Source organism: Dendrobium catenatum, unplaced genomic scaffold (genome assembly GCF_001605985.2).
Source record: "Dendrobium catenatum unplaced genomic scaffold, ASM160598v2 fragScaff_scaffold_133, whole genome shotgun sequence".
Lineage (NCBI taxonomy): Eukaryota > Viridiplantae > Streptophyta > Magnoliopsida > Asparagales > Orchidaceae > Dendrobium > Dendrobium catenatum.
The window spans coordinates 3,513,635-3,526,790 of NW_021318595.1; the positions used below are offsets into that span (position 1 = coordinate 3,513,635).

General features: G+C 35.9%; 1 protein-coding gene across 1 annotated transcript; it reads left to right on the top strand.

Annotated features, from left to right (window-relative positions):
* Nucleotides 1–8,558: 8,558 nt before the first annotated feature.
* Nucleotides 8,559–9,485, top strand: LOC110096855. The gene has a single exon (XM_020822982.2). The coding sequence runs from the start codon at nt 8,676–8,678 to the stop codon at nt 9,189–9,191; it is 516 nt and encodes a 171-aa protein (XP_020678641.1). The 5' UTR covers nt 8,559–8,675; the 3' UTR covers nt 9,192–9,485.
* The last annotated feature ends 3,671 nt before the right edge of the window (nt 9,486–13,156 follow it).

The window sequence follows — 13,156 nt, forward strand, 5'->3', positions numbered from 1 at the left end:
TTAGAAAGTGGGAAAACATCAACGGTGTTTCTCCCTTTAACTGATTTAGAGATGCTAAGCATTGACATTAAATCTCCAAAATCTAAAAGCTTAAAAGATCATCATATAGAAAACCAAAATTAAAATAAAATAAGATCAAATAACTAAAATGACAAAACGCTAGTACGAAAAACAAAAACAACATTAAACAATAAATGCATTTCAAGAATTTATGAAGCAGCAAGTTTAAGCAATTTATGAGCTGCGAGCCTCCGTTTGTCTAAGTATCCTATGCTCTCACGATGTCTTTGGTGAGAGCAATCCTACAATAATCAACAAATGTAAGCTTTAGGAACCTAAATAGGTTTGGGTCCCTTCTCATCAAAAGTAAAATGTAATGCATGTGTGCTATGCTGTGAATTATACAATTTTAGTTTCCACACCCAATGTGTACTACGGTGAACAGTGCAAGTATGTGAGATGTGTCCTAGCATGTCACATGAAAAGCATCTAAGACCATGAAAAGAATTTCTTAAATAGTTTGGATTGTAATGCCTCTTTCTAGGTCTTGGCTTTATATCAAAAGAGGTGTCATCCAATTTCTCTAAATTGAGTACAATTCATCTTTAAGCCTTAAGTTAGTATTTTCTAAAGCATTATTATCAATCCTCAAGTTGCGCTCTATATCTTTAGATTTCTTCAAATCAGATTTGAGTGAGGTGTGTGAAACTTTTAATCCATCATGCTCATCAATTAATTCCGAATGCTTTTTGTTTAAATCATCAAATTCATCAAGTAGAGCCATGTGATTTGAATCAATCATAGAATGATCTTTGAGAATAATTTCATGTTCTTTTTATAAATTTAAAATTTCCAACTTCAAACTAGCATGAGTTTTCTTAAGTTTTTTGTATGATGCATGAATTTTCTCACAAATTTTAAACAATTGATCATAAGTTGGTTTACATACATCTTCTTCATCACTTTGATCAAGATGATCTTCCGCCATTAAGCACAAGTTTGTTGTTTCGTCTTCATGTTTAGTCTCTAATGAATTAGTTGCAGAATCCGCTCAAAATGCCTTTTAAAGTTTCTTTTTGTCCTTCCTGAGCTTGTATTTTTCCTCACCCTTTTTTTGCTTCTATGATCTTGAAGTGTAGAACAATCTACTCTGACATGTCTAGACTTCCTGCATTCAAAGCAAACAACATTAGAAGATCTTTTAGAATATTTATTATCCTTACCTTTTCTCCAACTTTCATGACGCTTGTGTTTCTTCCTTAGAAAGTTTTTGAATTGCCTTGTGATTAAGGCAAAGTCATCGCTTTCAGACCCGAAAGAGTTAGAGTCTAATTTGTGCGCTTTCAGTGCCACTGTTTTCTCTTTCTTTTTCTCACCTGCATCAATATTTCTTTGATTCACCCCTTGCTCGTAAGCAATGAGTGAGCCAAGTAAGTTATCAATCAAATAGGTGTTTAAATCCTTAGATTCAGTTATAGCAGTGATTTTAGCATCAAAAGAGGAAGGCAAGCATCTTAAGATTTTATTTACATTTTCATAGTTTGAAAGTTCTCTTCCTAACGCGTGCAAAGAAGTTACAATTTGAGTAAACCCTGTATACATATCAGAAATTAATTCAGAATGTTTCATACGAAAAAGTTCGTAGTCATGCAAGAGAATATTCAAATGAGATTGTTTTACTTCATTGGTTCCTTCATAAGTAATGACAATTATCCCAAATCTCTTTTCCAGTAGAGCATAGAAACACGCATGTAATCCTTAGACTTTAAAGCACAGAAAAAATAATTCAAACACTTTGCATTCAATTGAGCTAAATCTCTTTCATCGGTAGTCCATTCAAGAAAAGTAACTTTAGTTTTAATTCCGTTAATTTCATGAGAAGGTGGAGAATATCCTTCTTTAATAAGCATCCACATGCGATAATCAGTTGATTGTAAAAAAGTAGACATGCGAGTTTTCTAAAAATCAAAAGGGAGGTTGTCAAATAAGGGAGGTTGTGTAATAGAATATCTTCAGTTGTATTATCGATTCCCAAAGTTAGCCATGGATCAAAATTCAAAAAAGTTTTTAAACTTTGTTTTTATGAATCCTGCTCTGATACCACTTAAAAGTTTGTTAGGGATGTTAGGCCCTATCAACTAGTCCCGAGGCTAACCAAGATGGGGGTGAATTGGTATTCTTTTAAAATTCTTTAAAACCAAGAATAAATATCACAAACCAAAATCACCACGGAAAAATAAGTGCAGAAAATTAAAGTGCGAAAGCAGTAAAAAGAACACAAGGGTTTATATATAGTGGTTCGGTCAACTTGACCTACGTCCACTCCCCGGAGGCACCCTCCGAGTATTGCACTACCAACGTGACTCTCCTTTAGCCCCCACAGCAAGGCGGAGAAGCCCTTACAAAATACCTCCTTTTTGCCACACCCGACAAGGCAGAGAACTCAACTCCTTTTGCTTCCTCCTGAAGCAGGCAGAGAACCTCGATCGATTGCTGAAGCTTATCTCTCCTAACCCTTCCAAGGACAAGAAACTCTAGGGAAGAAGAAGTGGAACAATGCTTGGAGCAACCCTTATGAACTCCCTCACAAGCTCCCCCTCACAAGATCCTCTCTCTCTCTCTCCCTCTCTCTCTCTCTCCTTTAGGTTTTCTCAGGTCAAGACAACAGCCAAAGATCTTTAAAAAATATTGAATAAGAGCTCTTAAATAGAAGAGCTTCAAGGGAGCTCAATAATTTCAAGTTGCCGACTTTATCGTCTATGACGATAATAATATCATCCTGTACGATTAGTTCAAAACACAGACGATCGGCCAGAACATCGCCCTGAAGATGATTTGAACGATTGAAAATTGGCTTGATCGTCCCGGTTGATCTCACGATCGTCTCGGACGATTAGTTCAAATCAGAGGAAAATCATCTAGAGCATCGCCCTGAATTCGAGCTGTCCGATCCTGATCGGCTAGGAGCAACTAAGGGTTTTTGAATATATCATCCTGGCTGATCCTGAGATCGTCCAGGACGATGTGATTGTATCAAATATCCTTAATTACTTCCTTAATTGCCGGATCAATTTAGCATAATTGTGTCATATCGTCCAGGCCGATCTCACGATCGTCCTAGCCGATTTCCAAAAATACAGAATACCTAAATTGATCATGGTGGATATTTCTTTCTGTATTGAGCATATTGTCCTGACCGATATAAGTATCATCCAGCCCGATACGTTAATTACGGCTGCCTTAACTAAGAAATCATGATTTGAACTTCTATTTTGAAATCGATCGTCCATGACGATAATAAGATCGTCCGGAACGATTTGAGTAAAAACAGAAATTCTAAATCTCTCAAGTGTGTGTGTAGGGTTACTTAACATCAGTCACTTCAAATATTTACAATTGACATAAGGAAGGGAAAAAGAAAAAAACTGACTGACTCAGACCTAGTCTACCCAATCTTGAGCTGGTTCCAATTTCCGTCCGATCTTTGAGTCCTGAAAAGTCAGTAGAGAAAAGGCAGTCGTATTATTTGTTATCATCAAAATCATAATTTATAAAACCAAATTTGCAACATATTCCTCTCTCCTCTTTCGCTTATAAATATCTCCCTAAGGCAAGGGGAAAATTTCTCCTCTCCTCGTTCTTCTTTCTTCCTCTAACTTTCTTACATTTGAGGCTTTTCACTATTTTTTGTAGGTGAATTATCCTATGCAAAATCAATGCCCCTCTCCAAGTGTAGAAGTTAGACTTTTTGTAGCCATTTTTTTTCTTTCTCCTCACTCATTTTAACTTTCTTACAGTTGATGCATTCCATTTATTTTCATAGTTGACTTTCCCTACACAAAATCAATGCCCCTCTCCTTGTGTAGAAGTAAGAATTTTTTGAGTTGTTCCTTTTCTTCTTCTCTAGTCTTCTTCTTACATTGGAGGTACTCCACTATCGTAGATAAATGGTATTCGCCTATCAAGCTTAAGTGCCCCTCTCTTATTTAGAAGAAGATTAATTTTTCATGTTATTCTCTTGCATTCTTTTTCTTACATTGGAGGCATTCTATTATCGTAGATAGGCGACATTCACTTTATTAAGCTTTAGTGCCCCTCTCTTATGTAAAAGGAGATTTTTGTTCTTATTCTTCTCTTATATTATTCTTCTTATATTAGAGGCATTCTACTATGGGAGATAGGTTATATTCCTCTATCAAGCTTTCCTCTATCAAGTTTTAGTGCCCCTCTCTTGTATAGAAGGAGAATTTTTCCTCTTTTTTTCTTCTCATGTGTTCTTCTTCTTATATTGTAAGCATTCCACTATTTGAGATAGGCAGCATTCCTCTATCAAGCTTCAATGCCCCTCTCAAGTGTAAAAGAGTTACGATGAGAGCTTACTTTCACAATAAATTATCCTTGACAAAAGAAGATCAAATGCTTCTTATATGTGACTGTGCTTTGAGAAGATTTGGTGGTAATAACTCTCGGGAGGAGAACTATAAGTTATTAATAGACATGGAGAATTTTGATGCTATTTGAGTGGAAGTTCGTCGGCGATGGATGATCGAGTAGAAGTCCTTTGGTAGCCAACGACCGAGTGGAGAGCTGAAGGAGAGAGTTATAGGGTATGCTACTATCAGTAATTGAGCAAGAAATCAATGATGGCATATATAAAGTGAATTATTGATGGTGAACATCAGGTGAAGGGCTGATGATGGCGATAGTCCTGTGAAATTTTATTAAGACAATATGCATCTATACGGAAGTGTGCTGACATTTAATATCCCTGATTCAAGGAACCAAAGCAGTATGCTATGTTAGTAGTCTGACGACACACGTATAGTGTCAACTAAGTTGAGGTCGGATGAAGATTAAATTATAATCTTTATTTGAAGAAGAATTTGTAGGAAATGTGTTGATGTATAGTAAAGAAGAAGTCACTTAAATTTACCAAGAATATTTGACCATTTTGAAGTTGCTTATTGCTTAATGATAGTAACTTATATAGTTGATATCAATGTACTTTTTAATTTCAACTTCTAGTGAGAATAAATGTATACATAAATATATATTTATATAACTCAATTGATATTGTATATGAAGTTGAAAACTTATCCCTTAGAGAAAGCTGAATTGTTATTACATCTTTGAGACATAGTTTAATATATTACATAATATACTTTTTATAATTTTTTAGCCTGCTATCATTTTTATATGAGTGATAATTTTATTAATCACTTACTTTCATAAAATCTTTATAGAGAGAATGTTGTTCACTCAAAGCACTACTCAATGATATTGACCACTATAGAAGAGGTCGACAAAATCAACAAAGGATATATGACTTATTTGAGCTTATATATCAGAGCCCAACACGATGATGTTAACATATATAGAAGAGGTTGAGAGAATCCACCAAGAATATAAGACCTATCCAAGATTATATGTTAGAGCACCGCTCGATGATGTTAATCTATATGAAACAGATCGAGAAAATCCATCAAAGATGTAAGACATATCAAAGGTGGGGCTCGATGACGTTAACCTTTATTGAAGAGGTCGAGATAATCCAAAAAGGATGTATGAACTATCTGAGGTTGTATGTCAGAGTCCTACTCGATGACGTTAACCTATATGGAAGAGGTCGAGAGAATTTACCAAAGATGTAAAACCTATATGATGTTGTATGTAATAGTCCTACGCAATGACGTTAACCTATATGGAAGATATCGAGAGAATCCACCAAGGATATAAGACCTATATGATGTTGTATGTCATAGCCCTGCTCGATGACATTAACCTATATAGAATAAGTCGAGAGAATCCACCAAGGATGTATAACCTATCTGAGGTTGTATATCAGAGCCCAGCTCGATGATATTAACATATATGGAAGAGGTCAAAAGAAACCATAAAGGATGTATGACCTATCCGAGGTTGTATGTCAAAGCCCTGCTCGATGATGTTAACATATATGGAAGAGGTCGAAAGAATCCACCAATGATATATCACCTATCCGAGATTGTATGTCAGAGCCATGCTCGATGACTTTAACCTGTGTTGAAGAGGTCGAATCGAATCCCTTGGGATTGATTTTTCTTTGATTGGGAGGGGTCGAACGCCGCGTGTATCTCGAATCAAAGGTGAATAATGATCTATTTTTATACCATTACTGGCTTTTTGAGGTCAAGATTAACACATTGCCTAAGAAGTAGAAGTCCATGTAGGGACTATATATGGTTTGAAATTTAGCAGAAGCATCCTTGCATTTGCTAAGAGCTTCATGATATATCATCTTAGTTTTGAAAGTATTGGAGGGATCTTCTTGACCATAATTGGAGTCAGGGTTGCCCCGTAGTCCAAACATGATTCCCAAGAAATTAATGCAGCAATAGATGACACAACAGAAAAATTAGAATTACCAGCAAGTTTTTTCAGTGCTTAGTGATAGATTTTCGCAGTTTAAAAAAATGGCGGCTTACCGGCGGTTTTAAAATCGCGGGAATAAACTGCATAGCAAAATTTTTTCGGCAGCCAATTTTCAATAGTTTATATCATGTGTAGCTTTCCAACGGTAAAAATGGCCGGTAATTTTTGGCGATGCTAGTGCCAGTGATCACCAGAAATTAATAACTTAATATCGGCGGTCTTAGCCACCGTTTCAGGCAACGGTTTAAATTAAATTGGCGCCACACCCCACGGTTATTAAACCTTCGCTAATTCCAACGACGATTTATTAAAGACCGACGATTAAACCACTGGTTAATACCAGCGGTCAAACCACCACCAAAACTGCCGGTATTACCGGCGGCTACAGGACCGCTGGTCATAGCCGCTAGTAATAGCTGAATTTCCTATAGTGTATGTTATGAAGTTAACATAAATGACCTTTTAAGGTTTGAGCAAAAATTACCCCCTAATCGGTAACCACATTCCCACAGACGATGCCAAACTATAACATCCTAGAGTATTTGTGGCAGTAGAGAAATATAAAATTTAACATCTTAACTTTATACGAAAATCTAGCACGCAATTAGATAAGAGAGAGTGTTGCATTCATATGACACACTAGAATATTTACGTGGAAAACCCTTGAAAAGGATAAAAAATCATGGGGCTTAGCCCAGTATGAATGAATCCACTAGTATTTGTAGTTGATTACAAATAAGGCCCTTCCTTAGGGGAAGGCCTTGACTTGATGTACATCATATGGAGTATATGATGGGAATACAAATAGTAACTGTTGATATATTCATTTGGTCAAAATGACCATTGTTGATGGGCGATGTAAGTCGGAAGGATCGTAGTCAACGGGCGACGAAGGTTGGTAGGACCGTAGTTGGCGGGCGATAGAGGTCAGAAGGACAGCGTCAGGTAGAAGTCCAGTAATGGACAAAAATCCAGCATTGGATAGATGTCCGGCGAAAATTCGGGCAGAAGTCCGGCATCTAGTAGTAATCTGGAGACGGATAGAAGTCCAACGTCGGGTGGAAGTCCAACGTCATTCAGTGACCGGGCAGAAAACTGGCATCAGTGGGTTGTCGGATAAAGCTCCGGCATTACTTGGAGGTCAGGAGAACCTCCGATGGTTGTCGATGATGTGCTTCGTCCCTCCTCTTCTTCTCTTCTCTTCTTCTTCTTCTTCTTACTTGGGGTCCCCTCTTAAGAGAAATGAGGAGCTATTTATAGTTTTTTGAGGATGTCATGACCTGTAAATAGGAGGAGGATCAAGGGTAAATGTGGAGTGGTTAGGATGGACGACTGATATTGAATCCCTTAATCATTGATCGTTTGTTAGACATTTGAAGGTATTAAAGATGCCAAAATTCGGCGATCTTGTGCTCGTTGGATTCTTCTCGTCGATTCGCTCGATTCCACTTTAAGCATGTTATGTCTGGAAACCATTTGGTAATCCAATTGTGTTTAAACCTTCTAACAGCACTTCAGGTCTTCAATTCGGATTCATTTGGGCTCAGATTGAGTTGAGTTTGGTGTCGTTGGGTTCGTATTTTCGAGACGCTCAGTTCGACTGTAAGTTTACTGATATCAAAGTTCAGATGATCCTGGATTTAATTTTTGAAGTTTTCGGCATGATATTTGTCTTGAGATTCGTGTTCGATCAAGATAATTTTTTGATGATATATGGTTGGTAATAGTTTGGTGTAAAAAAAGTTTGAGCTATATTTGAAAAAAGGGTAGATTAATCAAGCTAAGAACAAGATATCGGTTTACCTTCTCATCGGATGCCAATTGGCTTTTCTTGTTCCACCGAGATGTAAGTTATTACTATTTTCTCCTCTGTAGGACCAGCGTCCTATGATCATGTGATCTAGAAGAAAAGATCCTCAAAGCTTCCATCCATAGGCGTACAAGACCCTCTTATCCTCTTCAAGACAATTATTAAGGCAGATCTAACGGTTTAGAATAAATAAGTTGGACTATATAAAATTCAGTCATGCATAGAATTTTTTTCTAAATGCACCCCTCCCGCCATCAGTGCACCACGTGGTTACAAATTTTCTACGGCGAAAAAAAAAAAAGAAAAAAAAGAAAGAAAAAAAACAGCCTAAAACACGCTATTACCCGAGCTGCAGTAGCCTAGCCGTGGAATCAAGTGAAACATCGCCCCTTCGTATTCCCTCTTTCCTCATCTCACGCTCTAAACGCTTTTTCTCGGTCGTCGGTAGTTAAAAATGGCCGATCCAGAGAGAATCGAATGGTCTTCCCTTGTGTTGAGGGCGATGAGCAAGCGTCGGACCTGGGCCTCTCTCTTCCTTCTCGTGTACGCTCTCCTCCTGTGCTCTTCCTGGAACCTTATCCTTTCCATCCGCTCCTGGTACGGGTCTGCAGCCGCCGCTGCACCCTCGCCGGCGTCACTTGGGTGGCCAGCGCTCTACGCCTCCGTCCTTTACGGCGGGGTCTTCGGTCTTCTTTCAATGGGGGCGGCGCTCGCAGTAGCTGTGCCGGCTACCGTCGTCACTTGGATTACCGTACTCGTTCTTCTCGCTTTCGCTGGAAAGCCTCGCCGGACTCTGGTGACTGAGGGACGTCGGATCACCGCTGACATCGCTGGATTCGCCGTCAGGATCCTTCTCCGGGAGGGCAATTTTGTCGCAGCGCTATGTGCTCTTGTCAGCTTCGTCACCCTAATCCTTCGTAGGAAGGGAGCTCGACAGGGTCTGCAAGAAGGGGCTTTGTACGCGAATTAAACGCTGATTTTTCCTTTTGTTTTTTTAATTTACTGTTTTGTAAGGAAGAGGAAGTGGCAGCTGAAGGAATTCTTTGCCCTAGATCTGCTTTTTTTCATAATTTGGCTTTGTTTAATTAATTAATTAACTTACTAATTACCTGTTCCAATAGGTTATCTTGTTTAATTTCTGCTGGATCTTTTACTGTTTGTGTTTTGTGATGTGATGAAAAGATTAATTTCTAACTTCAGCTATGCTTTGCTTGTAAGTTTTGATCACCTTTGAACGCTGAATACTAAAATTTGCTTTATGCTACTAGGTTTATTAGGATCTGCTATATACTGTATAAATAAACAGTTGACTTACCAGGAGACATTTGTTGTTTTGTATTGTCATTTTTGGATAAAACCGTGATTACATTAATTTTGTCAATGGGTTTTAGCCAAATCTCTCAACCGTTTGGAGCTTCTGGACTGTGCATGTATTGAGTTCAGCGAGTAGTTCTAGGATGAAGCTTATTTATTATTTACATTTAGTAACACTCAAATGTTGCAAAATTGTATGAAGTTTTATTATTTTTTTATTGGAGTTCAACTAGTAACTGGTAATTGCTCAGACTAACAAATCACAGCAAAGGTGTTCTTAATTTAAATTTATACTTTTTATCTTTCATAATTATTCTTCAGGATTAATATAATTCACCTAGCACTACTTGTAATGTATTGTGAAATTTAAAGGTTCATTGACATAAAATCAATTTTCTATTTCAATTATTTTTATCATGTACATCTGTAATGAATACTTAATTTTAGATTCCGTACGACATTCGAAAATTGTTTTGGTTATTTTGGCTTTACAATAATTTAATATTAGCCAGCAGCACAATCCAAGGCTTTGAATGGAGTAAAATGATAAGGAGATTTGTGTCCAACAATAGAATCAAAGATTGTGCATATAGGTGTAAGTACCGAGATTTTTTATGAGGGCCTTTTTTTTTATGACGGGCCTTTGTAGCATGAAATATTTTGTTAATCATTATAAAGAATCATCTTAGATTTAATGCCTAAAAAATGAGAGTTTTACCAAAGCAAGTGAAAATCAGACAGGACAACGAACAAGAAGCTGTTCATGGTTCGACCGGGGTCGAATCAGATGACGTATAAATAATAATATTATTAAAAATTAATAAAATTAACATAATATAATATAAGTATATGAACATTTAATAATATTTATAAAATTTTAAAATATATAATAAAATTTTATACATAAAAATATCATTTAAGAACTAAACTATTCATGCAACTTTTTCAGTCCCACAACATAGGAGGAATTTGAGAATGTTGCCTTGAACCCTTTATAAAATTTAATTAAAACGAAAAAGAAATTATAAACAGACCAGTTCTTTCCAACCTGGATCAGTTCAGTGGTTCACCGCTGGTTCAACCCGATTTGATCCGGTCCGATGCAGAGATAGTGTTGTAAGCTAGATCGGACCAGCCACCAGACCGGTTCATCGTTGAACCAGTTGAACGGGCCGATCTGATCTTTTATTCAAAATAGTGGTTTTACATGCATACTACTAAATGCTTAAGAATTTACATGTCCAACTTATGGATCTTTATATTTATTTATATAGTTTTTTGTTATAAATTATTTCAATGCATATACATAAACATATTTTATTTAAATAAGTTAATATTAGTAATATTTTTATGTTATTTAAATATAAGAATGTTATCTAAATTAATATAAAGATTTAAAGATTAGAATATTAGATACATAAATATATAAAATTTACCAAAACGGTGAAAATGATTTTCGGTTTTGATAAGACTTATAATTGTTGACCCCAAGAGATTTCATGCTCAGTCTGCTCATTCTGTTTATTACAGACATGTGTTGATGGTGGTAATGATTTAGCAAAGTGTTACAAGATTGAGAACTAGCTTGGCATTTGATGCAACTTTTAGCAAGCATTTCATTGCATGATCTAGTGACTATGTCAAAGAAAAGAATATAAAATGAACTTAAGCTATTAGAAAGAAAATAATTTCTTTTTTTATGTAATTATATTTTAATAGTATCGACGAGTAATGCTCAGTGTGGATAAATAAATTGTGAGAACGAGTTTGATCTATATTTTTATAATTAAATATGTATAGCAAATAAAATAGTTTCTTGAAAGACATATTAATGTTTCACTATCGATCTAAGATATAGATTGAATTTATTTTAATAATCAAACTCATCATATTGAATATGCTATTTATCCTGAAAGAAAAAATGATATTCATTTATCATTTTGAAAATAAAATTAAACAATGTTAAAAATTTAATCTACGTACAGAGAATTTCCCTACTTATATGAACTTGAGCATAGATTTTTTTTTTTTAATTGGGCTTTAGGTTCCTTTAAAAGGTAAGACTCTATAGTTATTTACATCACAAGAAATGTGTTGAGAAAACACTTGATTAAATTGGTAGTGTAAAACCCCTCAGAATTTCTTTTTTTTTTTTTTGCAGTTAGTTTGTAGGAACTGACTTTAGTACGGACGAACAGTGAAAATTTCTTCAGTTAGTCTGTACGAACTGCCTGTATGAACTGAGTAAAGTACAGGTTTGTCTATAAGAACCTGAGTTCGTCCGGGACGAACAAAACAAAATTTTTGCCCGAGAACATCGTCTAGGGACAAAATTAGTTATCGTTTGTACGATCGTGTCCAGAGAGCTTCGTCCCGAAATGAATGGAAAACATCGTCGGGACGATCGAGTTCATTAAATGGATGATTTGAGATATTTTTGAGATATTTTGAAGAGAGAGAAAGCTGGAGAGAGAAAGAGAAGGAAAGAGAAAGGAAAAGCTTGGTTTTGGAAGCCGCGGAGCGATTTTCGTCCATCGTCGCAGTTGGAAGAATTGTTCGAGTCGTAGTAAGGAATCTAAATCCTATTTCAGATTTCAAAGATTTTATGTTTTGGTATTTTTTGCTCATATTTGTGTTGCCGTTACCGAAAAACATGCATATCTTTGTATTGACGAAATTTTTACCTCGTAACTTTTGGTATGTTTTAGAGATGATGATTTTGCGCGATTTAAGTATTTTTTGGAAAGTTTTCGCTGGGTATTTTGAGTTCTGTAGGATTTTTATCGAATAGAAAATTATCCGGATGTTGAAAAATATTGCTTCATTACAAGTAAAGTTTTGAAATGATGTTTTACACGATTTCTAGTAATTTGATAATTTCTGAAAATGTCTATGTTATAACGACTTCAATCAACTATACGATATTTTAAGGATTTTCTAAATTGAGCTAAACTATGTTTTACGGTTGCAAAACATTGATAATATGATGATGATTATGACTATATGATTGAAGTTACTGTTATATTACTATGATACGGCTGTGTGTGTAAAGACTGGTTGAACCGTTGGTTGGAGACTAATTGATCTGTACATAATGGCGGGCCGACGGGCTTTCCTTTAAATACGATTTGGTGTTATCCTCTACTGATCACGTAATTACTTATGGGAGTTATAAGGAGATGATTACTGTGTCGACGGGCAAAGAGTGATGACACTTTTTACTGAGCCAACAGATATAAGATACTAATACTGATACAAGACTGAAAAACACCTTAATAGCTAGTACTTCTACTTACTCTGTATGACTACTGTACTAAATTGCATGTTTAGCAGTATTGTTATTGCTACTGTACGGATTTACTAATACTGACGCATTCACTAATACTGAAAGATTTAACGTTACTGTATGATTTTATTAATATTGTAAGAATTTACTGTTACTGCACGATTTCACAATTATAACATTATTGTTCATGTAACTGGATTGTTACTGATACTTATACATGCATTGATATTACTGATTCACTGTGCTAACATTATGCATGTGATATACTAAGCAAGTGACATGTGATTCACTGAACACGTGATATAGATTACTGGATTGCATGTGATTCACTAAGC

Excerpts from the sequence above, each read along its gene's own strand:
- LOC110096855 (XM_020822982.2), top strand. The coding sequence starts at position 8,676 with ATGGCCGATCCAGAGAGAATCGAATGGTCTTCCCTTGTGTTGAGGGCG.